Source organism: Notamacropus eugenii, chromosome 7, assembly GCF_028372415.1.
Source record: "Notamacropus eugenii isolate mMacEug1 chromosome 7, mMacEug1.pri_v2, whole genome shotgun sequence".
In the NCBI taxonomy this organism is placed as follows: Eukaryota; Metazoa; Chordata; class Mammalia; order Diprotodontia; family Macropodidae; genus Notamacropus; species Notamacropus eugenii.
The window spans coordinates 159,231,107-159,259,044 of NC_092878.1; the positions used below are offsets into that span (position 1 = coordinate 159,231,107).

Below are 27,938 nucleotides of genomic sequence, written 5' to 3' on the forward strand. Positions count from 1 at the left end.
AGGAAATGGTCTTTGCACAAACTCTAAGCTAGCACTGCATGTAAAACTAATGGTAATAGAAAAAAAATCCCACTTCATATTAATATTCTGCTTTTTACATTTCTTCATTTTTTACACAATACAAGAGAAATAAATGAAAGGCTTAAATTTGTGATTATTTTTACTTTTTGAACCAAATACTCAGTTTCCTGAAAATATGTTGACTTGTAGAACTTTTTACACAATAGAATTTTTCAAATGAAAAGATAGGGGTTTAAAAAGAAGTTTTAGAAAGAGATGTGTGTATTTTAGAAGTTTACAGAACATGATCAGAACAAAGAATGATGGGAAAATGGTTGGTCACTGATTTCTTTATTATCCAACCCCCTCATCCCTCGTCACTCCCAACTCCAACCTACGTTACTTTAAAGATCAAAAAAGTAAAAGTTTACACGTTTCAAAATAATTAAAGAAATAAGATTCAGGTTTTAAAAGAAACGCTCAAGTAAAAAAAAATTCTTTCTATATGTTTTGCTGTAAACAGATCCGTGAAATGACATTCTGCTGATGTCACAACTGCTTCATGATAAATTAAAATTGATTCCCATTACAACAGGGACAGTTCTAACAGGTGGACTGGGTTTCTGTTTTACTTAATTTTAAATTCTAGAAATGGGAGGATGGGGTTAGGAGTTCATTTTCTGTTAAAATATAGAAGTTATTGCAAAACTCTAAGTGTAAATACACCAATATAATTGCACTTTATATGCAGTAGCTAAGGAGACCCTAAACTCTTCAATGACATTGTGAATTTGTCTGGTGGAATGTTTACAAATTCCCATTCACACACACTCACAAAAGAAAAAAAGAAAAGAAAGGAAAAGAATTTAGATATTTGAAATATTTCTAAGTAAGTTGTCCATAGGGCAACTGATTTAGCTTTCTTTTAGAATATTTCAAGGTTTTTCTCTTCTCAAACATGTTGACTTGTTAATGCTTCCATGGTCACTTGATGTTCTTCTCCCCCCCACTCCACCCTTCAAGTGCAAAGGCAAGTAAGGTTCACGATTTCTTAATATTTCTTAAACTCATCTCTTTCCCTAAAAAATCACCCTATAAGAGCAGTTAAAATTCAAAATCTTTATCGGCCATGTCAATGGCCCAGGCAAACTTCTCTCCCTGGGTTTTGTAATAAATTTTCTCATTTGGGATCCTCCACTTCTTACACCAAACAACTGAGATCCTGGGATCTGAAGAGTTGAGTTAGGAGTTTCCCAAGGCAATCTGTTTGTTCTCCTCTCTGTCGGTGGCCTTAATCTCCAGTTTCATCAAGAGTTCCTTCAACCTCTGCACAGACTTCATCTTAGTCTCTACCAGCTTTTTAGACTTGATATCCTTTCGGACTTTGGCTTCGGTTTTGGCACTTTTCAGATCTCTTCAAACTTCAGCCAGCTGTTTCTTCTTGGCATTAATCTCAGTCTGCCGGTTCAGCATGGACTTCTCAAAAGTCTTTGGAGGTGTCCTCTGATGGTTACACAGAATCTCAACAGCTGTGTTAACGCAGTTATAAGTAGCTTTGCTGCAGTATTTTCATTGGGGTCAGTTAGCTCCTTTAGATGCTGCTGTAGCGTGATGGAGGTATGTACGGAAGACCTTGGCTGTCAAACCCTCCATGAGATCTTGAAGATATTTGTTGAGGATGGTGGTATTCAGTCTGTCAAAAAGATCATCCTTGGGCTGCTTGCTCTCTAAAAATAATCTAAGGTTCTTAAAAACCCCTTTCTCAACAAGAACCTTGTTGATTCATGTGGAATCCTTTCCTAAGAAATCAAACTCGACTACATATTCTTGGCCATTCATCTCTGGATTTAAATTAATGTACTCTACTCGGAGGGAACAACAGCCCACAGTATCAGCTGTCTCCCCTTCTTCCTTCTCATTACCAGCTCTCAGAGCAAGTTTGTCAATGAAGTATAATGCTACAGCCCTCTGCCGGACTTTCATTTCCTGAGACTTCCAGTCTTCTCTGTATTGGTTCCGGATCTTGTCTACACATTTTGTTAATCTGCGGCCTGTCTCATAGTTCTGCCAATCCTTTTCTCCCTTGACTCTTGAGCTGGGTTCAGCATAATGTACTTGATGGATTCTTGGATATTCTCAGTCCACGATACCAGCCAGGTAACCTTGTTATCATGTTGAATTTCTTTCCATTTGTGTCCAGGGGAGGAGAAGGAACTTTGGCATCTTTGCTTCAGTTGATAATTATATCTTCAGGTGTAATTCGTCTTTTTTAACATTCCCATCCTGTGATGGTTGCCAAGGCCCCTGAAAAGACCTGGAGGCTCAGTATTGAAGTTGGCAATTCTCTTTCTGTGACTGTCCATCACGCAGAAACCATACTTTTTCAATAGCCTTTAATTTTCCTCTCTGATTTTCAATTTCTGTTTCTTGCTCATTTGCTTCTTTGCTTCTGATTGGGCTTTGAAATACTGGCTTATCTGGTTGAAGTCACACTTGCTGAGATTGGTGATATTCTTTTTCTCTTCGTTTGTCATTTCCTTTCTCCAGTCCTTGAAGAAATTTATCCTAAAGATATCCTTGGTGGTGTATTCATGGTCCAGCATTTTTGCAAAGAATGTAGCCACTTCTTCTGCTTTGGGACTCAGCTTCATGACTTTACCATCATAATAGAGCTTGACATTTTCTGGCAGAGGCTCATAAGGTGGAGCCGACACAGGACCTTTATGTTCCAGAAATTTCCACTTGATGCCTTCAGGCTGGCGCTCTTTCTCCCACCATTTCCATGCTTGCTCCTCCTCTTTCATTGTCTGCTTCAGCTTGTTATCTGGCTCGGAAAGTCTCTTACCTTTGTTCTTGCTTTTCCTTGCTTTGCTGTCCTCCTCTTCCTCTGATTTCCACTTCTGCTCTTTTTGATATCTTCTGTTTTTATTTTCTTGCCTTTAGAATCAGTACTGTCATCTTCTCGAGGTCTTTTTATAGCCTGATATCTTCTTTATATGAATTAAAATGACCATCAACACCTGGTGCATCTTTAATACGAGGTGGACTAGAGGCACTGTTTTCTTTCTCCTTTATTTTTGCATCTTTCCGTGGTCTTCCCCTTTCTTCCTTTCGTTTCTCCTTCTCTCTATTTTTATGTTTGTTTTTGCGGAACTCTGAGTGGGCATCTTTATGTTGAGTTTTCTCCTTTTCTCTTGTTTCTTCCTGGAGGAATCTTTGTGCTCAATTTTACTGTGCTTGGACTTTTCATAGTCTTTCCCCTTGTTCTTGCACTTTTTGTTGCAGTGTTCTCCATTTTTGTGTTGATCTTTATGTTTGGGAGAATCATTCACTTGGAAATCCTCATAGATCTGGGAGTCACAGGGCAGTTCATCCATGCTCATGTCATCCATAGCTGCTGCTGCTGCTGCCACTTGTTCTTTCTTCAAGGATGCCAACTCAGGAAGGGTAACTGGAGCTCTTTCATCTGAGTTCTAGCAGCAAACAAGATTACAGGACTGAATTTTATAGGGCTTCTCTTGTTTAGCCCCCTCCCCCCCATTCTATTACAAAAGTGTGAACTCCTATGGCCTAAGAATGCTTCTGTTCTCTGCTTCGGGGGAGGTTTCATCTATGAGACTTCTCACATTTGTATACAAAACTAGTAATGAGAGTAAGTGTCCACAACAGTGTTAACACTTGGGTAATTCAGGCCAGAATTGTCTTTTTTTCCTCCCTTTTATTTTTTGTATTACATTAATGCACATTTATGGAATAAAACAGTCATTTCCATAACATTACACAAAAAAAATTTATTGTACATGAAACCACAATTCAATAAGCAACAAAACTATCATGTAAATATCTGTCTCCTTTTTTGTCTTCCTTCCCCTCCACTCTGCCCTAGAGATGGTTGCCATTTGGCATGGTATGGATATAACATTATTCTATATATACTTCTATTTATCAATTTTTCCTCTTGATACAGACAGCATCTTTCTTCATATGTTCATTATAGATAATTTGAGTATTTATAATACCTGAAATAACTTCTTCTTTCAAATTTGTTCTTAATAGAATATTGCTGTTATTTTGTTATTTTGGTTTTGCTTATTTCACTCTTCATTAGTCATGCAATCCTTTCCATGTCTTTCTAAGATCGTCGAGCTCATCATTTCTCATAGGAAGGTAGTATTTGATTGCAATCATGCACCACCACTTGTCCATCCACTTCTTAATTGATGAGTATACCTGAAAATTTCCAGTTCTTTGATACCAAGAAGAGATATGCTATGAGAATGTTAGAACATATAGGTTCTTTCTTTCTTAATTGTCTTTGGAAACTGACTTAGTGGTGGCATTGGTGACTCAAAGGCTAGATAGGTAGTTCACTAATTCTTTGGGCATGGTTCCAGAATTTTATTTTACAACTACAGTTTGTCCAAGGAAAGAGGCTCAGGTTAGTGCTGATTGGGTTCAAATTATATCAGCTTTCTTGTGTTAGTTATTGACAGTAGATTAGACAAATTGGTCAGAAAGAGATTCCAGGAGTTCAATATGCTAGTACTGATGACAGGACCTGGTGCTGTTTGATGTCCTCATTGTTCATACCCAGTTCCCAGTTAAAAGTTCCAGGTGGGAAAGAAGCCTTTGAGATATTAAGTTTCCAGCCTAGGATCCAAGGTCAAAGTTCCAGGGCAGAGAGGAATAGTGAGTGCTTGTAGCTACCTTGTTGGAAATGATGACAGGGCAGACCAGGGATTACAAATTTAGAATACATAATGTGATTCTTGAGTAAAAATGTACATTTTTATTTTGAAAAAAGAATGATAAAAATAATAAATGTTTAAAAATAAAATGAATATGATAATATGGTGAAATTGGTAACACAACTTCCCACGAGAATTTCAGGGGAAAAAACACTTTAAAAGAGAGAAACAGTGATAGTCACTAGCTGTAAGACCTTGGATGAGTCATTGAAACTGTCTGAGCCAAAAATGGCTCCCAATATAAAAAAAAAAATTCTCCATTATTCTTGCTGTAATAGAGCAGTTCTGCCCTGAATTTCCAAGGCATGAACACCATTGTAAACCCTTAAAACCATTACTAGGTAGAATGCAAATATGAGATGAGAACTCCATTGGGTGAGAACTTCCCTAAAGCAGAGATCAGAAGCACTCTCAGGCCATAGGAGTTCACACTTTGGTGACAGAATGAGGGGGAGGGGCTAAACAAGGGAAGCCCTATAAAAGAACACAAGAATTCAGGTCTATAATTTTGTTTGCTGCCAGAATTCAGGGGAAAGAGCTCCAGTTACCCTTTCTGAACTGATTATCCTTGAAGAAAGGACTAGAAGGTAAGTTTCTCTTGGGAAGTCTGTTCTCCTGTCTGCATGTAGAAAGATTAAGCTATCTTAGTTCAGCCAATGGATTTTAACTGTTGGAGGTGACAAAACACATTTCTGAATTTAATTAATGAGTAGAAAGCTTGGAGAAAAGACATAATGATTTGGGGTTTTACCTATCCAATTACTATCTCATATAATCAAAGTTGTAATGAAATGAAATGAAATCAGTTATCCTGAAACTATTCAATAAGCAAGCTAAACTAGTTCTCTTTGGAGATGACTTAGGAGAAACTAAAAAGGTTGAGGTTTGAGGGCATGGTGATTCTGATTTGGGGGATAACAGGAAGAGATGGTAACAGTAATAAATAACAGCAGATAGGTCACAGTCTTTGTAGTTGAGAGTTCAGGTTCAACTATCGAGCTATAAAGTTACATGGTAGTCTGGGCCAAAATTTTTTAATACATGACAAAGAATTTTACCTACTTCAAGATGAGTAGAGATGGAGAGTCAGGACAGACATTGGGCCTCCTCAGTTATGCCCTGTGCTAGATGGAAGGGTACCATTATTGTTCCCTGAGTCAGAACTTGGCCTGTGTCACGTGATGGCTTCTTAGTTAAATGTCACAATCCTGACAAGCTGATCTGGGTGTGGAGGGGGTGAGAATGGAGCTGATCCTAGAAAAGGAAAACAACTATTGACCCAGAAATATATACATACACATAAATATATATCTGTATACATGTTTGTGTATATATATGCACAAGCATATTGGTATATGTGCATATTTATATATGTACATATAAATATATATACATACATATGTGTGTATATGTATATATATAAAAAGTCAGGACCATTGGGAGAGTGGTTTGAGACTTGGTATCTCTGATCCATCTGCTTAGGGTGTGGGGAGGATATTGCTCACTTCTGGTCCTGGACATCCACTGCTTCTCAATCCCTTAAAATCAGTCTGTCCCATAGTTCTGAGATGCGTTCTATAAAACACAAATGTCCTCACCAAAATTGTCATTGACTTTTTCTCCCCAGGCCTCTGAACATGGATGTCAAAAACTTGATTGAAAACCTCAAAGTGGATCTCACCTGTTTCATATGCTTGTGCTATTTCACTGACCCAGTGATTGTCAAATGTGGCCACACCTTCTGCAAAGAGTGTCTTCTCAGCTGCTGGAAGGAAGACCAAAAACCAATAACCTGTCCAACTTGCAAGGCAATCGTTATATTTGGAGACTTTTTGAGCAATAGGAGACTGCAGAATCTGGCTATCATTGGCAAGATGATTAGACCTCACTTACTGCAGAGCATCAGTGACCTGACCATCTGTGAGAAACACGGGAAAGAAGAGACCTTGTTCTGTGAGGAGGACCACAGACTCTTGTGTGGACCTTGCTCTTTAATGAGAGAGCATGAGGAGCATACAGTCCTTCCCTTGGAAAAGGCTGCTGGTCAATGCATGGTAAGATGATTCATTTCCTTTCAGTCCTGGAATGGTGTGTGCTCATCCAACTGCCTCCATAATCAATTGAGTACATCCTTGGTATAAAACAGGAATTGGACTAAGACTCTTCTTTTCTTGCAGGAGAAATTTCAGGCTATATGGAACACTTTAAAGAGTAAGAAGAAGGAAGTCCAAATAGAAATGGAGTGGGAGAAAATGAATGAGGAACAGTGGAAGGTAGAGATCTGCCGTATATTTGTGATAAGAATAGAAAGTGCCCTGTGTCCTGAAAGCCCTTTTCAGTTGAAATTGTAAATCATGTAAAGGATAGGAGAAGTAATTTCTATAAAGGACAGACTCAGATTAAGGATCAAAGACCTTGACACTGTTACTCAAGAGCAATTTGATCCCCAAATAGTAATGCATCTTTGAAGATATATAATCTACAAAGATGTATGGGAAGAAAAAAATATATACTTGGCTTTAGACATTTTTGGAAAGAATAAGCGTCAACTGGTATACATTTTAGCACTCTTAATTTATTCCTTTGCACAGAACATTCTCTCTGGTTTTTCCATCCTCATCTACTCCTTAGTAAAAGTATGTTAAAGAGAGACTACTTTACTGTGTCTGGAAGTGGAAAAAAATGAGGAAGGTAAAGAGTAAAGCTGTGTCTGTCAAACATAGCTCCTGAATCTACTCAAACAAGAACAAGTACAAAGCAGCACAAATATTTAATGCTAACCTGAAACCCTGGCCCCCATTGATTTTCCTTTCCTTTTATTCCAATGCCTTGGGTGATAGGTGGAGGGCCAGACTCTCAAAGACTTGGTTGTATCTGAATATGAGAAAATGCACCAGTTCTTGTTGGAGGAAGAAGAGATACAATTGCAAAGACTGGACAAGGAAGCAGGAGACAACTGGGCAGCTGAGGTGAGCAAGGCCAGCCAGTCCCAAGAGATCCTCAGTCTGTCAGTGAATTTACTGAAGCAGCCTGTGGAAATGCTCCAGGTGAGTGTTGGACCTACAGACAGAACACAGCTTCAGACATGAGCAATGGGAGATACCTGCCTTATCACCTTCAAAATGCTGCAGGAAGGACCAGTTCCATGTTATTCATTGGACTCTCCAAATTTATTTGTTTATTTTTTTTTTTATGAGAAGTACATGGTGGGGATGTGGTGTAGCCAGACAATGGCAGAGTGGGGATCCTCAAAGAGTGAGCCATGAAAACCTGAGGAGACTATGACCTTTCCTAGGTGTACCCCATGGGGTTCAGAATGTATTCTGTGGTCATGTTTGGGCATCCTCACTGTCTAATAGTAGGTCCTTATGACTCACTTATGGGTCCTAGGAGCAAAGCATAACACTGTGTGCTGAACAAAATGAAAAAGAAAACATTTTAATTAAACATTCATAAAGGGCTTACTAGGTATCAGGTACTTTGCTAGTCTCTGGGAATAAAAGTTAAAGGAATTCAACAATTCTTTCAAACTGGAAGTTTTTTCCTTAATCAAAAAGAGAATAAAGATATTTGTATGTAAATACACAAGAATAAAAGAGGAATCAACAAAAGTGAATATGGACATTAAGATCTCAAAACGTTAATATTGGGAAAAGATAAAGGAGAGGATAGAATCAAACAAGGTCTTGAAGAAAGAGAACACCTCAATGAGGCAGAATTGAGGAGACACTGTATTCAAAGAGTGGGGGATGGCCAGGACTAAGGCTGAGGAAGTTTGGAAACTTTCTACAGCACTGGGAGTCACTGTGATCTAAAATAAAGGTTTTAGTAAAATTTGCTTTTTTCCTGAGGGAGAAGTCTCAGAGGAGAGGGATTACTTTGAGGGGAAAAATGATGATTTTCAAATAGAATCGGAATGTGTGAGATAGAATAGTGCAATGTAAAGTCAGTGTCTCTGTCTTTTCTTAGTGATAAACTTGTAAGTTTGTTATTTCTTGAAGACCCTTCATAGAAGGGATAGTCAATGATGGATTGGGAAGACAAAGGTCAATTGTTTACTAGAAGAGACTTGTATTAATGAACAAAGGTAGTAACATATTGTTATGAATTCACATGTTAATGTCTACAGGGCTGTAGAACTCTGTTTTAAATTAATCTACTAAAATATGGATATGAAGAATGAGTTTTCTGACGAGCTTTGGAGAGAAACTCTCCTTCCTGGACATCTGAGAACTCTTCCTTTAAAAGGAAACTCTTCCCCTCTGCTTTCGATCATGGAGTGCTCCTCAGGAAAATGAGGGCCTTCAAGAGAAAATGTACCTGAATGAGCTTGTAAGTGGAAAGTTTGAGGAAGACAGATAGAAAAGCTGTGCATGGTATCTTAGCCCATGAATCTTCTCAGATGGACAATGGAAGTGAACAACTAGCACATGTGTCTGATGCTGACCCTGACATTTATTGACTCTTTATTTCTTGCCTTTATCCTAATTTCTTTGATTACAGTTGGAAGGGCAGACTAACAAACAGTTTGTTAAGTCTGATTTTGCGAAAAAGCGTCAGTTCTTGTCAGAGCAAAAATGGCTCCATCTTCAAAGACTGGACCAGCAAGTAAAAGACAACTTGGCAAAAGTTGAGGAAAGCAAGGCAAAAATGACCCAACAGATCTACAGTCTGCAAACGGCCATGTCAGAAATAGAGAAAAAATTTGAGATGCTTCCCATTGAAATACTCCTGGTGAGTGATTGAAACAAAAAACCAACGACAAAAAAAAGAAACAAACAGAGATAAGGGAACAGGGGAAGAGAGGATGGTGGGAGGGGCGATGAAGTATTTAACTGTCTAGGCTCATGGAGATTATACCTTATTTTTCAGAGAACAGAACTAGGTTCAATGAAATGAATAATGAAACCATAGCTTCTCAATTAGTTTGGTGCTTGAAAAATCCAAACTGATCCACATCCATTATCTTAATTTTGAGACACAACTATTCTTTGAGGTTGGTGAGATAGTTGTTATTATCCCTTTTCAAGAGAAGGAGGGAACTGAGATTCGGGGCATTTGAGAGTTTTGCTTAGTGTCACACAGCTCTTTGGTGACAGAGACATTATTTGAGCTCATGCCTTGATCCCCTAAGTCCCCTAATGTATACAACATGGGGTACTGGTGCTTTACAGAGATATTGTCCAAAATCTTTTGGACTCTCTCAGGATGTAGGGATTTCTTTACCTGAGGAAGATTTCAAAGGGAGGCTGAGAAACTATTTTTTAAAATTATCTAACAATCCTTTGTGAATCATGGGTTAGGCCTAGGTAAGATTTGAGATCCCTACTTATTTCAATATTCCACTCTTTGTGTAATAAACAATCAGTACAACAACAGCTCCCTAATGTGTGATGAGGAAGGGCTGATGGTTTCTCTGCTTTTTTGAACTTTGTAATGACAATTGTTGAGTAAATGGAACCTTGCTAAGATTTTGACCCTGGAATACATTCTTATTTCAATCTTCTCGCCTCTATTGAAATTCCATCTGTAGAAGATAAGATAATGTCTTCTGAATCTGAATACCCATATTGCCTCCACATACCCACTTTAACAAAGGATCTATTCTTGTCTCCCAGACTCCCAACCCTTTTCCAATTTCCTCATTTGTTGTGCTCTTACTCCATGAACACAAAAGATAGGTTCCATCAGATGGATTTTAGAGTGTGTGTGTGTGTGTGTGTGTGTGTGTGTGTGTGTGTGTGTGTGTGTGTGTGTGAGAGAGAGAGAGAGAGAGAGAGAGAGAGAGAGAGAGAGAGAGAGAGAGAGAGAATGGGTAAGAATAGTCCTTCTTTAACAATGGAATGATTACCAATTTTACAAGGGTGTGTGCAAGGTGACATCAAGCCAACGAAAGAGTGACGAAGGGGTGGTTCTTAGCAATTCTAAAGGTGCCTTTTTGGGGCAATAATCGTAGCTTTCTTGGAAAATATTTGTCAGGGAGAAAAGAGACTGTGGAGAAGTGAGTATGCTCTCTCTCAAAAAGACAATGCCATGTGAATTGATTAAAGAGTAGAGGATTAAATATTTCTCTTCTTTTTCTTTTTTCTAGGATGGAAACAGCACATTGGAAAGGTAGGTTTCCATTCTATGGCATACTGAGTCAGACGGGCACAGTCTGTGAAGTAGTCTGACTGGATGAAGGGGGCTCATTGGGATCTACTGTACTGGCTCCCCTCTTAAATTTTTTGTTGGTATAGATTCCTGTGATCTCTATACAAGCTTTTTCACTCAGTGTGTTTTGTTTGTAGGTATGACCAGCCACTCCTTCAAAATTCTGTTTCTGCTTCACCCGAATGGACCATGTACCCCATCCCTGGCATGACAGAAATGCTGCTGAATTTCCACAGTAAGTTATCCATGGTGACCTCAATTGACACTTCAGAATTCCCAGGAACTCCAGCATTGTTTGAAATGTCCTCTGTAGTGGCACTCCATTTCTATCAAGTTAAGCATATCTCAACTTAGAGATTACAAACTCCTTGAAGAAAGCATTCTATGGAAGAGTAGAAAGGGGTGAATCCCTCTTTAGGTACAATTTTTTCAAAAGCAGATTAAAAAACACTCAAGTGGTTCTTCCAAAGATGGAATGCTTATCATCTCTTCCTTTTAAAATAATGACAGATATAGTTACACCAATATTATCACTTTTTTTGTCAAGTACAAAACACCTAGAGTACTATTTCTGTATGTCTTCCACTGCCTGGCATATTGCTTGACCATAGCTGTTTAATCAAAGGTTGCTAAATGTTCAATGAATGTCTTAAAATATAAAGGCTAACATAAAGCTAGTTCTGAGAGGATGCTAAAGATCATCCAGTGCAACCCTATCATCCTCATTATTGAGGAAAATGAGCTGGAGGAAATCTAAGTTAATCACCCAAATGAGTGTCAGAAAAAGGACAAATTAGGGATTTATGTTATATTTACAGTGGGTGGACATTGTGATTGGAGTTGCCCAGTGTGAGATTTTACAGATTAGGGAATCCTTCTCTTAATTATTAACCTCCAGGCTTTTGAACCCAAGAAGAATGGTACCTTTTCTTTTTTCCTACAGGGGAGATAACTCTGGATTCCAAAACGGCCAATTCTGATCTCATCCTGTCTGAAGATTTGAAGAGTGTCGAATATGTTTCTGTTCCTCAGAATGTGCCAAATAACCCAGAAATATTTGCTTTTGTTCTCCATGTCTTGGCTACTCAGAGCTTTACCTCAGGGAAACACTACTGGGAAGTAGAGGTGGGGAATAAAACAGAGTGGGAAGTGGGCATCTGTAAAGAACCAATCAGAAGGAAAGGCAATGGTCGCAAGTTACCTGGGGATACATGTACCCTTGTGGCCTTTGAAGCTGGAAATGACTTTCGTCTCCACTATTCATATCATGATGTTTACGCAAACCAACCTTTTCATAAGGTGGGCATTTTCCTTGATTATGAAAGAGGACATATAGCATTTTATAATGCTACAGATGGAACTCTAATCTACAGTCCCCCAAATGATGCTTTTCAAGGGCCTCTTTGCCCTTGCTTCTCTGTTTGCATTCCAAAGGGGAGAAACACCTCTGGACTTCTACGTATCTGTACCAGGGGTATCTAGCAGAATGCTGAGACAGATGATAATTACTAAAAATGAGATTTTCAAATTCAACCATGTAAAGTAAAGGACTTTTCATTCAATAGAACCCATATTCAATAAATCAACATTATGTATCCTTATCATAAAAAATAAAAGCCAAATTTATCTTATACTGGATATCAAAACTCGTGTGCCTTATTTTGTATCAACACCTAGTGTTCAATACCCCACAAATAACTCACAGAGAAAAGTGATGGTGGTCAGACTAGACAAGCTGCACCAGCAAAACCTTTTTCCTATTGTCCAAGGTATTGGATCTCACTTATATACTTGTTCTGTACAAGACATAAACATGGAATTCAATGTGTACATTTAAACTATATATAGATATACATACACACATCTTTACATACACTTACTTAAGTATACATATGTGTATGTAACTCTGGACCTTTTCCAAAGGAATATTTATTTGAAAAGTTATAATAAAAAATTCAGTCCTCGGACTACATGGGTGCCATTAGCCCTCTCCTCCTTTCATTTAGTTCAGTCTGTAGAGAGGAAAATGACCTTAGGTTCATATCTTAGTTCACTTCCCACAAAGTATAATCACAATTGATCATCTAAAATCTCCCTCCAACTTGAGTCTCAGGCACTATTTTCTTTCATCACCTTAGCATAATTTCTAGACTATAGTAGGTACATAAAACAATTTGGTTGATTGATATACATACATATTCCTATGTACACATTTATATTTGTGTATCACCATATGCACATATATTTGTAGGTATACATAAATTATATATGACCACTGTAAAACAGAATTACACATCTTAGTCACACAAGACATTACACATTCATTCATAACTTTCTGATAGTGTAATTTCCCAGTCCCCAGTGGGATTAAAGCTTTGCTTTGCCCCAAACTGACCTAATTATTATGGCATTTTATTGCCTGAAGAACTCAAGATAGCATAATGCTCTTCATTTATTCATGTGCTTTTTTACTGGGATGAGCATTCCCTACAACTATCTGGATCACAACCCATCTATGAATGGCCACTATACATATTTATTGGGACTGATCCCTGAAAAGCAGGCCGAATAGCTAATTCATACAGAGTTGTTCATCATACAATATTCCTGTTAGTGTATGCAATATTCTCTTGTTGCTTCTCATTTCACTTGGTATCAGTTCATGCAAAGTTTTCCAGATGTTTTTCTGAGACCATACCGCTCATCATTTCTTCTAGCACAACAGAATTCCATCACAATCATATACCATAATTTATTCAACCATTCCCTAATTATTGGGCATCTCCTCAATTTCCAATTCTTTGCCACCGTTAAAAAAGATGTCCTTTTTTGTACGTATAGAACATTTTCCTTTTTTTTAAACTCTAGCATATACACTCATATACACATAGTAGGGGAATTGTTTGGTCAAAGGGTATTTATTCATGGTTTTCTAGTCCTTTGCGCATTGTTCCCAATTGCTTTAGTAAGTGATTGAATCAATATACCAGTTACCAGTGGTGCGTTGGTATTCTCAATTATTCCACATCCTTTCAAAATTTGTCATTTTATTTTGTTATATTGGTCATTCTCATAGGTGTGAGGCAGTAGTTCAGAACCACTTTAATTTCTATAATCAATAGTGACATAAAATATTATTTTCATATTTGTCACATTTTCACATAGTTATGGAGAGCTTTGATTATTTTATTTTAAAATTCCTTATTTATATCCTTTGACCATGTATAAATTGAGGAATATCTCTGATTTCTACAAACTTGAATCAGCTCTCTATATATTTGAGAAATGGCATCCTTATCAGAGAAGTTTGCTATATGTTTTCACAGTTATGTTTAATATATATTTCCCTCCACCTTATCTCTTCCCATTTGCTGTATCCTCACTCTCCTTCCACCCTATCCATTATCAAAATTATTTTGCTTCTGACTTTTTCCTCCCACAGTCCACCCTTCTTTCTTTCAGTACACTTTCCCTTCTACTCTCTATCCCTTTTCTATCCTACTTTTCTCTATGGTAAAGAGATTCCAATACTCAGTTCTGTATGTATGTTATTAATTCTTTGAGCCAATTCTGATGAGAATAAGGTTCATGTACTACTCCTCTCCTCACCCATCTTCCCATCCAGCATAAAAGCTCTTTTGCTTCTCTTTTATGTCACATAATTTATCCCATTCTACCTCTTTATTTCTTCTTTCTTGTGATCTTTATTCATCTCATAGTGCATTCCCCTCTCTCATGTCATCATTTTGTTTTTGATAATCATTACATCATATGCACCTCATACCCATGTCCTCTGTCTATATATACTCCATCTAAGTGATGTAATGGAAAAATTTCTTTTAGAATTTCCAAATATTATTTTCTCATGTAGAAATGTAAATTGTTTAACCTTATTGAATCCCTTGTGATTTCTCTTTCCTGTTGGTGTTTTGATGCTTCTCTTGAGGTATATATTTGAAAGTCAAGTTTTCAATTTAGTTCTGATCTCTTCATCAAAAATGCTTGAAAGTCTTCTACTTCACTGATCATTATTTTTTATCTGGAAAGATTTTACTGACTTTTGCTGGGTAGGTGACTCTTGGTTGTAATTTTAGTCCTTTTGCCTTCGAGAATATCATATTGCAAGTTCTAAAACTCTTTAATGTAGAAGCAGCTAAATTTTGTGTTATCTTGAGTTTGACTCCAGTATATTTGACTTTTTTCTTTTTTGCTTGCAATATTTTCCCCCTTGACCTGGGAACTTTGGCATTTGATCATAATATTCATGGGAGTTTTCATTTTGAGATTTTTTTTTTCAGGACGTGATTGGTGGGTCTTTTTAATTTCTATTTTACTCTCTTGTCGTAGAGTATCAGGACAGTATTACTTGATAATATATTGGAAGATGAAGATTAGGATTTTTTTTGATCACGGTATTCAGGTAGTCAAATAATTTTTAAATAATCTCTCCTGATTCTATGTTCCCAGTTAGTTGTTTTTCCAAGGAGACATTTCACATATTCTTTTACTTTTTGATTCCCTTTTGTTTGATTATTTCTTGATACTTCATAAAGCTGTCAGTTTCCATTTGCCTTAATTTTTTTTAATTAACTTATTTCTACTTTCCAACATTTACCTGCATAATGTCTAGAGTTTTACAATATTTTTTCCTCCCTCCTCTCCCCTCTCCCAAAGACAGCATGCAATCTGACCTAGGCTCTACACATATGTTCGTATTAAACATATTTTCATGTTAGTCATGTTGTAGAAGATTCAGAACCAATGGGAGAAACCACAAGAAAGAAGAAACAAAAGAAAACAAAACAGAATAAAACAAAAAAGAAAGAGAGAAAGCAAATAGTAAGCTTCAATTTGCATTCAGACTCCCTAGTTCTTTCTCTGAATGTGGATAGCTTTTCTACAACAGCTTCCAGCTCCACTACACCAGTGCTCCTCCTCACCCCAGGACCACCACTGGGGGTTGATATCCAGAGCAGCCACTTGATTCCCTCAGAGTCTTTAGGTCGAGGGCTCCAAGAGGGGATGCCACTGCAGTGACTTCCACTGCACCATGACTGAAGCTAGGGCAGGAGGACCCTGCTCCCTTCTCACCCAGGTGAAAGAATTTTCTCACTGACTTTTACAGTTGCCTTTGGCTTTTGTGGGTTGAGAAATCTGGGAACCGCAGATGTTCCCATGATTCTGTGCCCTGAAATCTGCTCTGGTCTGGTCTGTGCCATGCCATGTAGACTAGGCTGAGTTGAGCTCTGCTCTGAGCCCAGTGCAATAGACCTTTCCTGTGGGCCTTCCAGGGTGTCTTGGGCTGGAAATCTCTTTCATTCTGTTGTTTTGTGGCTTCTGCTCTATCTCAGTTCAGTAAGTGGATTGTAATCTTGAGAGGTGACAAAAATATATACAAGTTAAACACATGAGTACATAGTTTGGGGAAAAGACATATTGATATGAGGTTTTACCTATTCTATTCCTATCACATGCAATTAAAATTGTAACTGTACTGACCCTTGGAAATGAAAGCAGTTTTCCCTAAACTAACTAATATGCTAAGTTAAACTAGATGGAAAAACCAACCATCAGCCCAGAAATGGGAAAAAAAGGAAAAGTGATTGTAAAAACATGATGAGGTATACCCATAAATTAGAATCATATCACAGCCCATGATTTCTGAATCCTAGGACTCACATTTTCTTAGTTATTCTGGAAGGATAAGTATTTGAGACTTGGAATCGCTGATCCATCTGCTTAGGACGTAGGGAGGATATGGTTTATTTCTGGTCCTAGCCATCCATTGCTTCTCAATCTCTTCAAATCAGTCTGTCCAATAGTTCTGAGATGTGTTGCATATCAAATGAATGACCTCATCAAAATCTTCACTGACTCTTTCTCCCCAGCCCTAAGAATATGGATGCCAAAATCTTGATTGAAAATTTCAAAGTGGATGTTACCTGTCGTAGTTGCTTGTGATATTTCACTAACCTAGTAATTTTCAAATGTGACCACACCTGTAAAGAGTGTCTTCTCAGCTGCTGGAAGAAAGATCACAAACCAATAACCTGCCCAAATTGCGAGGCACTCATTAAATTTGGAGACTTTTCATACAACAGGAAACTGCAGAATCTGGCTATCATTGACAAGATGATTAGACCTCATTTACTGCAGAGCATCTGCAACCTGACCATCTGTGAGAAACATGGGAAGAAAAAGACCTTTTTCTGTGAGGAGGGCCATAGACCCTTGTGTGGGCCTTGCTTTTTAACCAGAGAGTGCAAGGATCAGACAGTACTTTCCTTGGAAAAGATTGCTGGTCAGTGCATGGTGAGATCATCTGTTCTCTTTCAATACTAGAAAATGAAACATCTAGTCATTCAACTTTCTTTGTGATCAATTGGGGACATTCTTGGTATAAAACAAAGATCAAAGTAAGACTTGATTTTTTTCTTGCAGAAAAAGCTCCAAGTTATGTGGAATATCTTAAAGAATAAGAAGTAGACATTTCAAAGGAAACCAGAATGGCAGAAAATGAGAGAGGCACAGTTCGAGGTAAGGATCTGGTATTTTTCAGTGTAAAAGCAAGGTTAGGTGTTCTGTCTCCTGAAAGCCCTTTTCAATTGGAATTATAACTGATATCAAAGGCAGTAGAAGTAATTTCCATAAAGGAACAGACTCTGATTTAGGATAAAAGATTATGACATTATCATTCACAAGCATTTTGATCCCCAAATAGCAGTACACGTTTAAAAAAATATAACCTACAAACCTACATATAGGAAGAAAAAGAAATTCCTCTATTTTTCTGTTTCTCGGAACACTAAGGTAAAGTCTTTAGACTATTTTCCTAAGGAATCATTGATGATAGAAAGACCAGAGAGAGTCTTTTACACAAAGGAAAAAAATGAAGAGTCCTCAAATGTATCCTTAACAGTGATTCTTTCCAAGCTGTGTCTGTCAAGATGGCCCATGAATCTGCTCACAGAGAAAAGCAAGTAATAACGAACAGAAATATGTGATGCTGACTTGGACCCTGACATTCATTGACTTTTCTTTCCTTCTTTTATTCCAGTGCCTTGGGTGATAGTTGGATGGCTAGACTCTCAAAGACTTGGTTGTATCCAAATATGGGAAAATGTGCCAGCTCTTTTTGGAGGAAGAAGAGATACAGTTGCAAAGACTGGACAAGGAAGCAGGAGAAAACTTGGCAGCCAAGGAGAACAAGGCCAGCCAGTCCCAAGAGATTCTCAAGCTATCCGTGAATTTGGAGAAGTAACCTGTGGAAATGCTGAAGGTGAGTGTTGGATCTAAACAGAACACAGCTTCAGGCATGGACATGCAGGAGGTACTTGCAGTATCATCTTCAGAATGTTGCAGGAAGAGCCAGTTCCATATTGTTCATTAGAATCTCCCAAATTCACTTGGATTTTGTTTGTTCCTTTGTTTTCTGAGCAAGGTTAGGTGGGGATCTGGTGTGGTCAGACGATAAGTACAACTGGGATCTTCAAAGGCTGAGCTATGAAAACTCAAGAGGGTTATAACCTCTCATAGTAGTACTCCATGTGGTTCAGGACTTACACTCTGGTCTTGTTTGAGCTCCCTCACTCTAGTAAGCTTCAATTTGCATTCAGACTCCATAGTTCTATCTCTGAATGTGGATAGCATTTTCCATCATGAGTCTTTTGGAGTTGTCTTAGTTCCTTGCATTGCTGAGAAGAGCTCAGTCTATCAAAGTTAACCCTCACAGAATGTGGCTGTTACTGTGTACAACATTTTCTTGATTGTGATTGCTTCACTCAGCATCACTTAATATGTATTTTACCATTTTTTCCCTGAAATTTGCCTGCTCAGCATTTCTTTTTTCATATAATTTTATTTATTTGAAGTTTTCAACATTCACTTCCACAGAATTTTCAACTGCAAATTTTGTCCCCATCTTCTACCTACTCACACCTCAGAACAGTGTTTATTCTGATTTCCCTTTCCTCGAATCTGCGCTCCCTTCTATCAACCCCCACACCCACCGTTCCCTTCCCTTCTATTTTCCTGTAAGCTAAAATAGATTTCTATACAATATTGCTTATATCTTATTTCTAAGTTGCATATAAAGCAATTTCTAACATTCATTTTTAAAGCTTTGAGTTCCACATTCTCTCCTTTCCCCCTTCCCACATACCCTCATTGAGAAGGCAAGCAATTTGATAAAGGTTATACATGTGTGGTCATGCAAAACACCTCCATAACAGCGATGTTGTGAAAGACTAACTATATTTCCCTCTATCCTGCACCTCCCTCAATTTATTCAATTCTTTCCTTTGACCTGTCCCTCTACCAAAGTACTTGCTTCTGATTACCCCTACCTCCAATCTATGGTCCCTTCTATCATCCCCTCTGTCTTAAACTGCTCCCCAGCTTTCCTGTAGGGTAAGATAAACTTCCATGCCAAATTGAATGTGTTTGTTATTCCCCCCTGAAGCCCAACACGATGAAAGAAACGCTTACTTATTTCCTCTCACTTTCCCCTTCTTCCCCTCCACTCTTTCTCTTGCCTCTTTTATGTGAGATTTATTACATTCCACCTCTCCCTTTTTTTTCTCCTAGTACATTCCTCTCAACCTTAAATTTTCATTTTTTATATATTATCCCTTCATATCCAGCTCAACCTGTGCCTCCCTTTCTCTTTATTTTTATTTATTTATTTTATTTTATTTTTTATTAAATTTTAACATTTATTTTCACACAATTTTGGGTTACAGATTTTCTCCCCTTTTATCCCCTCCCCCCCCAAACCCGAGCTTTCTAATTGCCCCTGTGACCTATCTGCTCTCTCCTCTATCCTCCCTCCCTGCCCTTGTCTCCGTCTTCTCTTTTGTCCTGTAGGGCCAGATAGCTTTCTTGACCCCTTAACCTGTATTTCTTGTTACCCAGTGGTAAGAACATTACATTAGGTCCTAACACTTTGAGTTCTAACCTCCTTAGCTCCCTCCCTCTCCACCCCTTCCTCTTGAAAGACAAGCAATTCAATATAGGCCATATCTGTTTAGTTTTGCAAATGATTTCCATACTAGTTGTGTTGTATAGGACTAACTATATTTCCCTCCATCCTGTCCTGTCCCCCATTACTTCTATTTTCTTATGGTCCTTTCCCTCCCCATGAATGTCGACCTCGTATTGCATTCTCCTCCCCATTCCCTCCCCTCCATCCTCCCCCCCACCCTGTTTGTGCCCCTGTCCCCCACTCTCCTGTATTATGAGATAGGTTTTCCTATCAAAATGAGTGTGCGTTATATTCTTTCCTTTAGTGGAATGTGATGAGAGTAGACCTCATGTTTTTCTCTTGCCTCCCCTCTTTATCCCACCACTAATAAGTCTTTTGCTTGCCTCTTTTATGAGAGATAATTTGTCCCATATAACTTCTCCCTTTCTCCTCCCAATATTTCTCTCTCACTGCCTGATTTCATTTTTTTTTAATATATGATCCCATCCTCTTCAATTCATTCTGTGTACTCTGTCTCTATGTATGTGTGCGTGTGTGCATGTGTGTGTGTGTGTACTCCCACCCAGTGCCCAGATACTGAAATGTTTCAAGAGTTATAAATATTGTCTTTCCATGTAGGAATGTAAACAGTTCAACTTTAGTAAGTCCCTTATGAGTTCTCTTTGCTGTTCGCCTTTCCATGGTTCTCTTCATTCTTGTGTTAGAAAGTCAAATTTTCTTTCCAGCTCTGGTCTTTTCATCAGGAAAATTTGAAAGTCCTCTATTTCATTGAAAGACCATTTTTTCTCCTCAAGTATTATACTCAGTTTTGCTGGGTAGGTGATTCTTGGCTTCAGTCCTAGTTCCTTTGATTTCTGGAATATCCTATTCCATTCCCTTCTATCCCTCAATGTAGAGGGTGCCAGATCTTGTGCTATCCTGATTGTATTTCCACAATACTTGAATTGTTTCTTTCTAGCTGCTTGCAATGTTTTCTCTTTCACCTGGGAATTCTGGAATTTGGCCACAATGCTCCTAGGAGTTTCTCTTTTTGGATCTCTTTCATGCGGCATTCTGCAGATTCCTTGAATATTTATTTTGCCTTCTGGTTCTAGAATCTCAGGGCAGTTTTCCTTGATAATTTCATGGAAGATGATGTCTAGGCTCTTCTTTTGATGATGGTTTTCAGGTAGTCCCAGAATTTTTAGATTGTCTCTCCTGATTCTATTTTCCAGGTCAGTTGTTTTTCCAATAAGATATTTCACATTATCTTCCATTTTTCGAATCTGCACGGTATGTTCTGAGATATCTGTCTTTCTCGAAAAATCCTTAGCGTCCATCCGTACCATTCCAGTTTTGAAAGATCTATTTTCTTCAGTGAGCTTTTGAATCTCCTTTTCCATTTGGTTAATTCTGCTTTTGAAAGCATTGTTCTCCTCATTGGCCCCTTGCACCTCTCTTGCCAGCTGAGTTAGGCTAGTTCTCAAGGTGCCAATTTCTTCAAGATTTTTTTGCTTCTCCTTTAGCAGGGAGCTGATCTGCTTTTCATGCTTCTCCCTCATCCCTCTCATTTCCCTTCCCAGTCTTTTCTCCACCTCTCTAACTTGATTTTCAAAATTCCTCTTGAGCTCTTCCATGGCCAGAGCCCATTGGGTGGGCTGGGACACAGAATCCTTGATTTCTGTGTCTTTGCCTGATGGCAAGCATTGTTCCTCCCCATCAGAAAGGAAGGGAGGAAGTGTCTTTTCTCAGGTAAAGTACCCTTCAATAGTTTTACTTCTTTTCCCTTTTCTTGGCATTTTCTCCAACCAGTGGCCTGATCTCTGAATGTTCTCCTCACACCCACTTCGCCTCCTGGTCCTCCCAGCCAGCGTTTGGGGACTGAGATTCAAATGGTGCTTCCCGCCTTAGGATTTTTGGCGGGGGCAGGGCTGCTATTCAGTGTGAGAATTAAGTTCAGGTGGTCAGGGGCAGGGCCGCCTCTCAGGCATAGTTCCCTCTGGGGGTTTATGCACAGACCTTCCACAATGGATCCAGGCTCCTGCCCGTTTGGGGAGCCCCCGTCCGCAGCTGCCTCTCAGCCCCCACCTCCCGGGGGGGCCCGAGCCTTGGGGGCACCCCACTCCCCTCTCAATCCGCCAAAGAGACTCTCTCACCCACCCCCGTCAGTCACCTGTTGGTGGGGGGGCCCGTGCAGCTGCTGAAGATCCCGCCTCCAGAGCCCTCTCAGATCTGTGCCTCTCGGAGCCGTGGCAGCCGCCGCTGCCGCCGCAGGTCCAGGCTGGGCTCTGCATCTGCAGCGCGACGGACCTGTTGCGGGAGGTTTACAGGTCCCTCTGTGGGTGGGGGGACCCGCGTGGCCGCTGGAGATCCCATCCCCGTAGCCCTCTCGGATCTCCTCCCCTCAGTGTCGCGCCTGGGCAGGGCCGCACTCCGCTCCCCGGCCCGGCGCCCAGTCCGCGGCGCGAAGGACCCCCCGCGAGAGGTCCGCAGGTCTCTCCCGAGCAGGAATTTCCCTCGCTCCAATACTCCGTGGTCTCTGGGTGCAGAATTCGCCCTGGCATGGTCCCCTCTAGCCTAGCCGTTCTGTGGTTTGTGTGTTCGGAGCTATGTGTACGTGCGTCTTTCTACTTCGCCATCTTGACTCCGCCCTCCCTCTCTCTTTATACATATATGCACACATACATACATACACATACATGCATATATAACTATGCATTTATATATGTATCTATATCTATGTTTGTCTGTCTCTCTCTCTGTCTCCGTGTGTCTCTCTCTCTTCCCTCCAACTATCCTAAAACTCAGAAAGTTCTAATGACTTAGAAACATCATTTCTGCATGTAAGAATTGTAAATAGCTCAATTTTAATAAGTCCTTTATGAGTTCTTTTTCCTGTTTACCTTTCCATGCTTCTCTTGATTCTTGTATTTTAAAGGTAAATTTTCTATTCAGCTCTGCTCTTTTCAACAAGAATGTTTGAAAATCCTCTATTTCATTGAAGTTCCATTTTTCCCCTGAACTACTATGCTCATTTTTTGGGGGGTGGATGATTCTTGGTTTTAATCCTGGCTCCTTTGACCTCTGGAATAACATATTCCAAACCCTTCCACTCCTTAGTGTAGAACGTGTTAAATCCTGTGTCATCCTCATTGTGTTTCCACAATCTTTGAATTCTTTCTTTCTGGCTGCTTGTAACATATTCTCCTTAATGGGGAAACTCTGGGATTTGAGTACAATATCCTAGGAGTTTTCCTTTTCGAATCTGTTTCAGGAGGTGGTTGGTGGATTCCCTTCATTTCTGTTTTCCCTCTGGTGTTCGAATATTAGGACAGTTTTCCTTGATAATTTCTAGAAAGATGATGTCTAGACTCATTATTTGATCATGGCTTTTAGGTTGTCCTACAATTTCTAAATTATCTCTCCTGGATCTATTATCCAGATCAGTTGTTTTTCCAGTGAGATTATTCACATTGTCTTCTATTTTTCTTCATTTTTGTTTTTATTTTATAATTTCTTGATTACTCTAAAGCCAATAGCTTTCATTTGCTCCATTCTAATTTTAAAGTAATTATTTTCTTCAGTGAGCTTGGGGCCCCCTTTTTCATTTGGTTCATTCTGCTTTTCCAGGCATTCTTCTGCTCAATGGCTTTTTGGGCCTCTTTTGCCATTCGGGTTAGTCTAATTTTAAAGGTTTTATTTTCTTCAGCATTTTTGGAGAGTTTCCTTTAGAAATCTGTTGAATCTTTTTTCCTCATGATTTTCTTGCATTGCTCTCATTTCTCTTCCTAATTTTTTCACTACTTCTTTTACTTGATTTTCAAAATCCTTTTTGAGGCTGCTGGTCAATGCATGGTAAGATGATCTATTTCCTTTGAATTGTGAGATAGTATCTGCTCATTCAACTGTCTCTATGAACAATGGTGAACTTTCTTGGTGTAAAATGGAAACGGACTAAGTGTCATTTTGTTCCTGCAGGAGAAGCTTCAGGCAACATGAAATATTCTAAAGAGAGAGGAGGAATTGCCATTAAAATTGGAATGGGTGAAAGGGAATGAAGCCTTGTGGAAGGTATGTGCCTTTTTTTAGTGATAAACGTGAATGGTACCCTATCTCATGAAAGCACTTTTCAGCCAGAATTGTAACTGATGAAAAGATGCAGAAATAATTTCTGTAAAGGAACAGAGTCAGATTAGGAATAAAGGATCTTGACATTGTTATTCATGAGCATTTGATCCCAAAATAGAAGTATAGTTATTAAAAATAAAATCTACAAACATGATGAATAAGAAGAAAACAATTTCTACTTGGGTTTAGACAATTTTGGAAAGAATCAGTGTCTAGTATACATTTGAGGAGTCTTCATTTATTCCTTTGTACAGAGCACTCTCTGATATTTCCATCATCAACTACTCCTTAGAAAAAGAGTCTTCTAGAGTGACTCTATCTTATTGTGCTTGCAAGTGAAAAAAAATTTGATAAAGGCAGAGAATAAAGCTGTATCTGTCACCATGACTCCTGAATCTGCTCAGATGGACAAAAGCAAGTAATAACCATCACAAATGTTTGATGCTTACCTAGAACCTGACACTCATTGACTTTTCTTACCTTTTTTTATTCCAAATCCTTGGATGATAGTTGGAGGGTCAGAATCTAGAAAATGTACCAGTTCTTTGTGGAGGAAGAGCAGCTACAGTTGCAAAGACTGGACAAGGAAGCAGAAGACAACTTGGAAACTGAGGAGACAAAGGCCAGCCAATTTCAAGACAACCTCAATCTGTCAATGAACTCAGAGCAGCAGCTTGTGGAAATGTTCAAGGTGTGTTTTTGACCTAAAAACATAGCACTGCTTTAGATATGAGCAGTAGGAGGTACCTACCCTATCACCTCTAGCATGCTGCAGAAAGGGCAAATTCCATTTCAGACATTTGACTCTTCCAAAAGCATTCGTATTTTCCTGAGCTGGGCTTGGTTGGGATCTAGCATAGCTAACAAGTAGTAGCATGCGGATCTTCCAACAGTGAGCCACAAAAACCTTAGGGGGTTATGATCTTCCCTCCATGCTGTTCAGAACTTTTCCTCTGGTCATGTTTGAGCATACTCACTCTCCAGTAGTGGGCCATGATTCCTCAGACCAAAGCATAATACTGTGGGCTGAGCAAAAGTAAAAAGATAAAAAAAAGAACTATCAGTCAACTAATTAAATATTTTTAAAAGGTCTGCTAGTTGTCAGGTACTTTACTAGTCCCTGGGAATAAAAGTCAAAGGAATTAAAAAATTCTCTCAACCCAGTCACTTTTCCTTTAATCAGAAAGAGGGTAAGGATATTTGTAAGTACATAAAAAAGGAATGAAAGAAGAATCAACAAAAGTTAGTTTGGATGTTAACACCACAGGAGGTGAGGATTGGAAAAAGGTGAAGGAGAGGTTGGAATTAAACAAGGTCCTGAGAAAAGAAAATAGCTCAATGAGGCAGAAATGAGGAGACATCATATTTGAAGAGTGGGGAACGGCCAGTACCAAAGCTCAGGAAGTTGGGAAATTTTCTAAAGCATTGGGGGCCATTTTGATCAAAAATAGAGGTTTTAGCAAGACTCACTTTTTTCCTGAGGGAGAAGGTCCAGTGGAGAGGGATTACTTTAAGAGAAAACAAGATGATATTCAAATACAACTGGAATGTGTGAGATAGAATAGTGCAAGTAAAGTCAGTGTCTCTCTCTTTTCTTAGTGATAAACTTGCAAGTATGTTTTTTCTTGAAGACCCTTCATGGAAGGGATAGTCAATGATGGATTGGGAAGACAAAGGTCAATTGTTTCCCCTGAAGTATTATACTCAGTTTTCCTGGATAGGTGATTCTTGGTTTTAGTTTTAGTTTCTTTGACTTCTAGAATATCATATTCCATGTCCTTCGATCCCTTAATGTAGAAGCTGCTAGATCTTGTGTTATCCTGATTGTATTTCCACAATACTTGAATTGTTTCTTTCTAGCTGCTGGCAATATTTTCTCCTTGACCTGGGAACTCTGGAATTTGGCCACAATGTTCCTAGGAGCTTCTCTTTTTGGATCTCTTTTAGAAGGTGATTGATGGGTCCTTTCAATATTTATTTTGCCCCTTGGTTCTAGAATATCAGGGCCATTTTCCTTGATAATTTCATGAAAGATGATATCTAGGCTCTTTTTTTTGTCATGGCTTTCAGGTAGTCCCATAATTTTAAAATTGTCTCTCCTGGATCTATTTTCCAGGTCAGTTGTTTTTCCAATGAGATATTTCAAATTATCTTCCTTTTTTTTTCATTCTTTTGGTTTTGTTTTGTGATTTCTTGGTTTCTCATAAAGTCAACAGCCGCCATCTGTTCCATTCTAATTTTTAAAGAACTATTTTCTCCAGTGAGCTTTTGAACCTCCTTTTCCATTTGGCTAATTCTGCTTTTTAAAGCATTCTTCTCCTCATTGGTGTTTTGAACCTCTTTTGCCAATTGAGTTAGCCTATTTTTCAAGGTGTTATTTTCTTCAGCATTTTTTGGGTCTCCTTTAGCAAGGTGTTGACCTGCTTTTCATGCTTTTCTTGGATCTGCCTCATTTCTCTTCCCAGTTTTTCCTCCACCTCTCTTACTTGATTTTCAAAATCCTTTTTGAGCTCTTCCATGGCCTGAGACCATTGAATGTTTATTTTGGATGTTTGGGAATACAGAAATCTTGACTTTTATGTCTTTCTCTGATGGTAGGCATTGTTCTTCCTCATCCGAAAGAATGGGAGGAGATATCTCTTCATCAAGAGAGTAACCTTCTATGGTCTTATTTTTTTTTCCCTTTTTTGGGCATTTCCCAACCAGTTACTTGACTTCTGGGTCCTTTATCAAGAGTAGGGTATACCTTGGGAATCTGTAAAATCTCAGTTCCTCCAAGGTGGTGCAGTCAAACGTGTACTAGTCTGGGTGCAGGGAGGGATTTTTGTGCCCAGAATCTTAGAAGAGTTTCCTCCCCACAGCCACCTGCCCTCCAGTTCTGCCAAACCAGCACTGGGGATGGGGGGGGTGGGGGAGGGATTCAGTTAAGCTGTGGGGGCAGGGCCACCATTCAGTGTGAGACAAAGGGCATCTTTGGCGCCTGTGGGTTGAGAGATCTGAGAACCCGCTACTGCTGGAACTGGGGATTCTCCTACTGGAGATTCTGCCCCCAAGGACTGTTTGGGAGCTGCGCCGTGCAGCCAAGGTTGGGCTCCACTCCAGGTCTGGTGCAGCCAACGTTTCCTATGGGCCTTTCAGGTTACCCTAGGCTAGACATCTCCTCCACTCTGTTGTTCCCCACTTCCGCTGCTCCAAAATTTGTTGAGAGTCCTTCTCTACAGGTATTTTATGGGCTGCGTGGGGAGCGCCTGCATTTTTGTGTCTTTCTACTCCTCCATCGTGGCTCTGCCCCGCCAAACGTCAATTGTTTACTAGAAGTGACTTGTATTAATGAAAAAAGGTAGCAACATATTGTTATGAATTCACATGTTAATGTCTACATGGCTGTAGAACTCTGCTTTAAATTAATCTACGAAAAATATGAACATGAAAAATTAGTTTTCTGATGACCTTTGGGCAGCTTTGGAGAGAAACTATCCTTCCTGGACATTTGAGAACTCTTCTTTTAAAAGGAAACTCTTCCCCTCTGCTTTCCATCATGGAGTGCTCCTCAGGAAAATGGGGGCCTTCAAGAGACAATGCACCTGAATGAGCTTCTAAGTGGAAAGTTTGGGGAAGACAGATAGAAAAGCTGTGCATGGTATCTTAGCCCATAAGTCTTCTCAGATGGACAATGGAAGTGAATAACTAGCACATGTGTCAGATGCTGACCCTGACATTTATTGACTCTTTATTTCTTGCCTTTACCCTAATTTCTTTGATTATAATTGGAAGGGCAGACTAACAGTTTACTAAGTCTGATTTTGAGAAAAAGCAATAGTTCTTGTCAGAGTAAAAATGACTCCATCTGCAAAGACTGGACCTGCAATTAAAAAACAACTTACCAAAATTTGAGGAGAACAAGGCAAAAATCACTCAACACATCTGCAATCTGCAAATGGCCATGT

The 27,938-nt window shown here is 39.1% G+C and overlaps 1 protein-coding gene and 1 pseudogene across 1 annotated transcript; one reads left to right on the forward strand and one right to left on the reverse strand.

Annotated features, from left to right (window-relative positions):
• Nucleotides 1–1,104: 1,104 nt before the first annotated feature.
• On the reverse strand, nucleotides 1,105–3,383 carry LOC140514168 (DNA topoisomerase 1-like; annotated as a pseudogene).
• A 3,002-nt stretch (nucleotides 3,384–6,385) lies between these two features.
• Nucleotides 6,386–12,383, forward strand: LOC140514791 (probable E3 ubiquitin-protein ligase TRIML1). Its single transcript, XM_072625171.1, has 7 exons — nucleotides 6,386–6,802; nucleotides 6,926–7,021; nucleotides 7,589–7,693; nucleotides 9,354–9,482; nucleotides 10,840–10,862; nucleotides 11,039–11,136; nucleotides 11,845–12,383. The coding sequence occupies exons 1-7, from the start codon at nucleotides 6,386–6,388 to the stop codon at nucleotides 12,381–12,383; spliced, it is 1,407 nt and encodes a 468-aa protein (XP_072481272.1).
• Nucleotides 12,384–27,938: the final 15,555 nt, after the last annotated feature.

Bases quoted from the DNA above. Each gene is read 5' to 3' on its own strand.
- LOC140514791 (XM_072625171.1), top strand. From the start codon at position 6,386: ATGGATGTCAAAAACTTGATTGAAAACCTCAAAGTGGATCTCACCTGT. The intron at 7,022-7,588 runs GTAGAGATCTGC...CTTGGGTGATAG, and splicing joins TGAATGAGGAACAGTGGAAG to GTGGAGGGCCAGACTCTCAA. The intron at 10,863-11,038 runs GTAGGTTTCCAT...TTTTGTTTGTAG, and splicing joins GGAAACAGCACATTGGAAAG to GTATGACCAGCCACTCCTTC.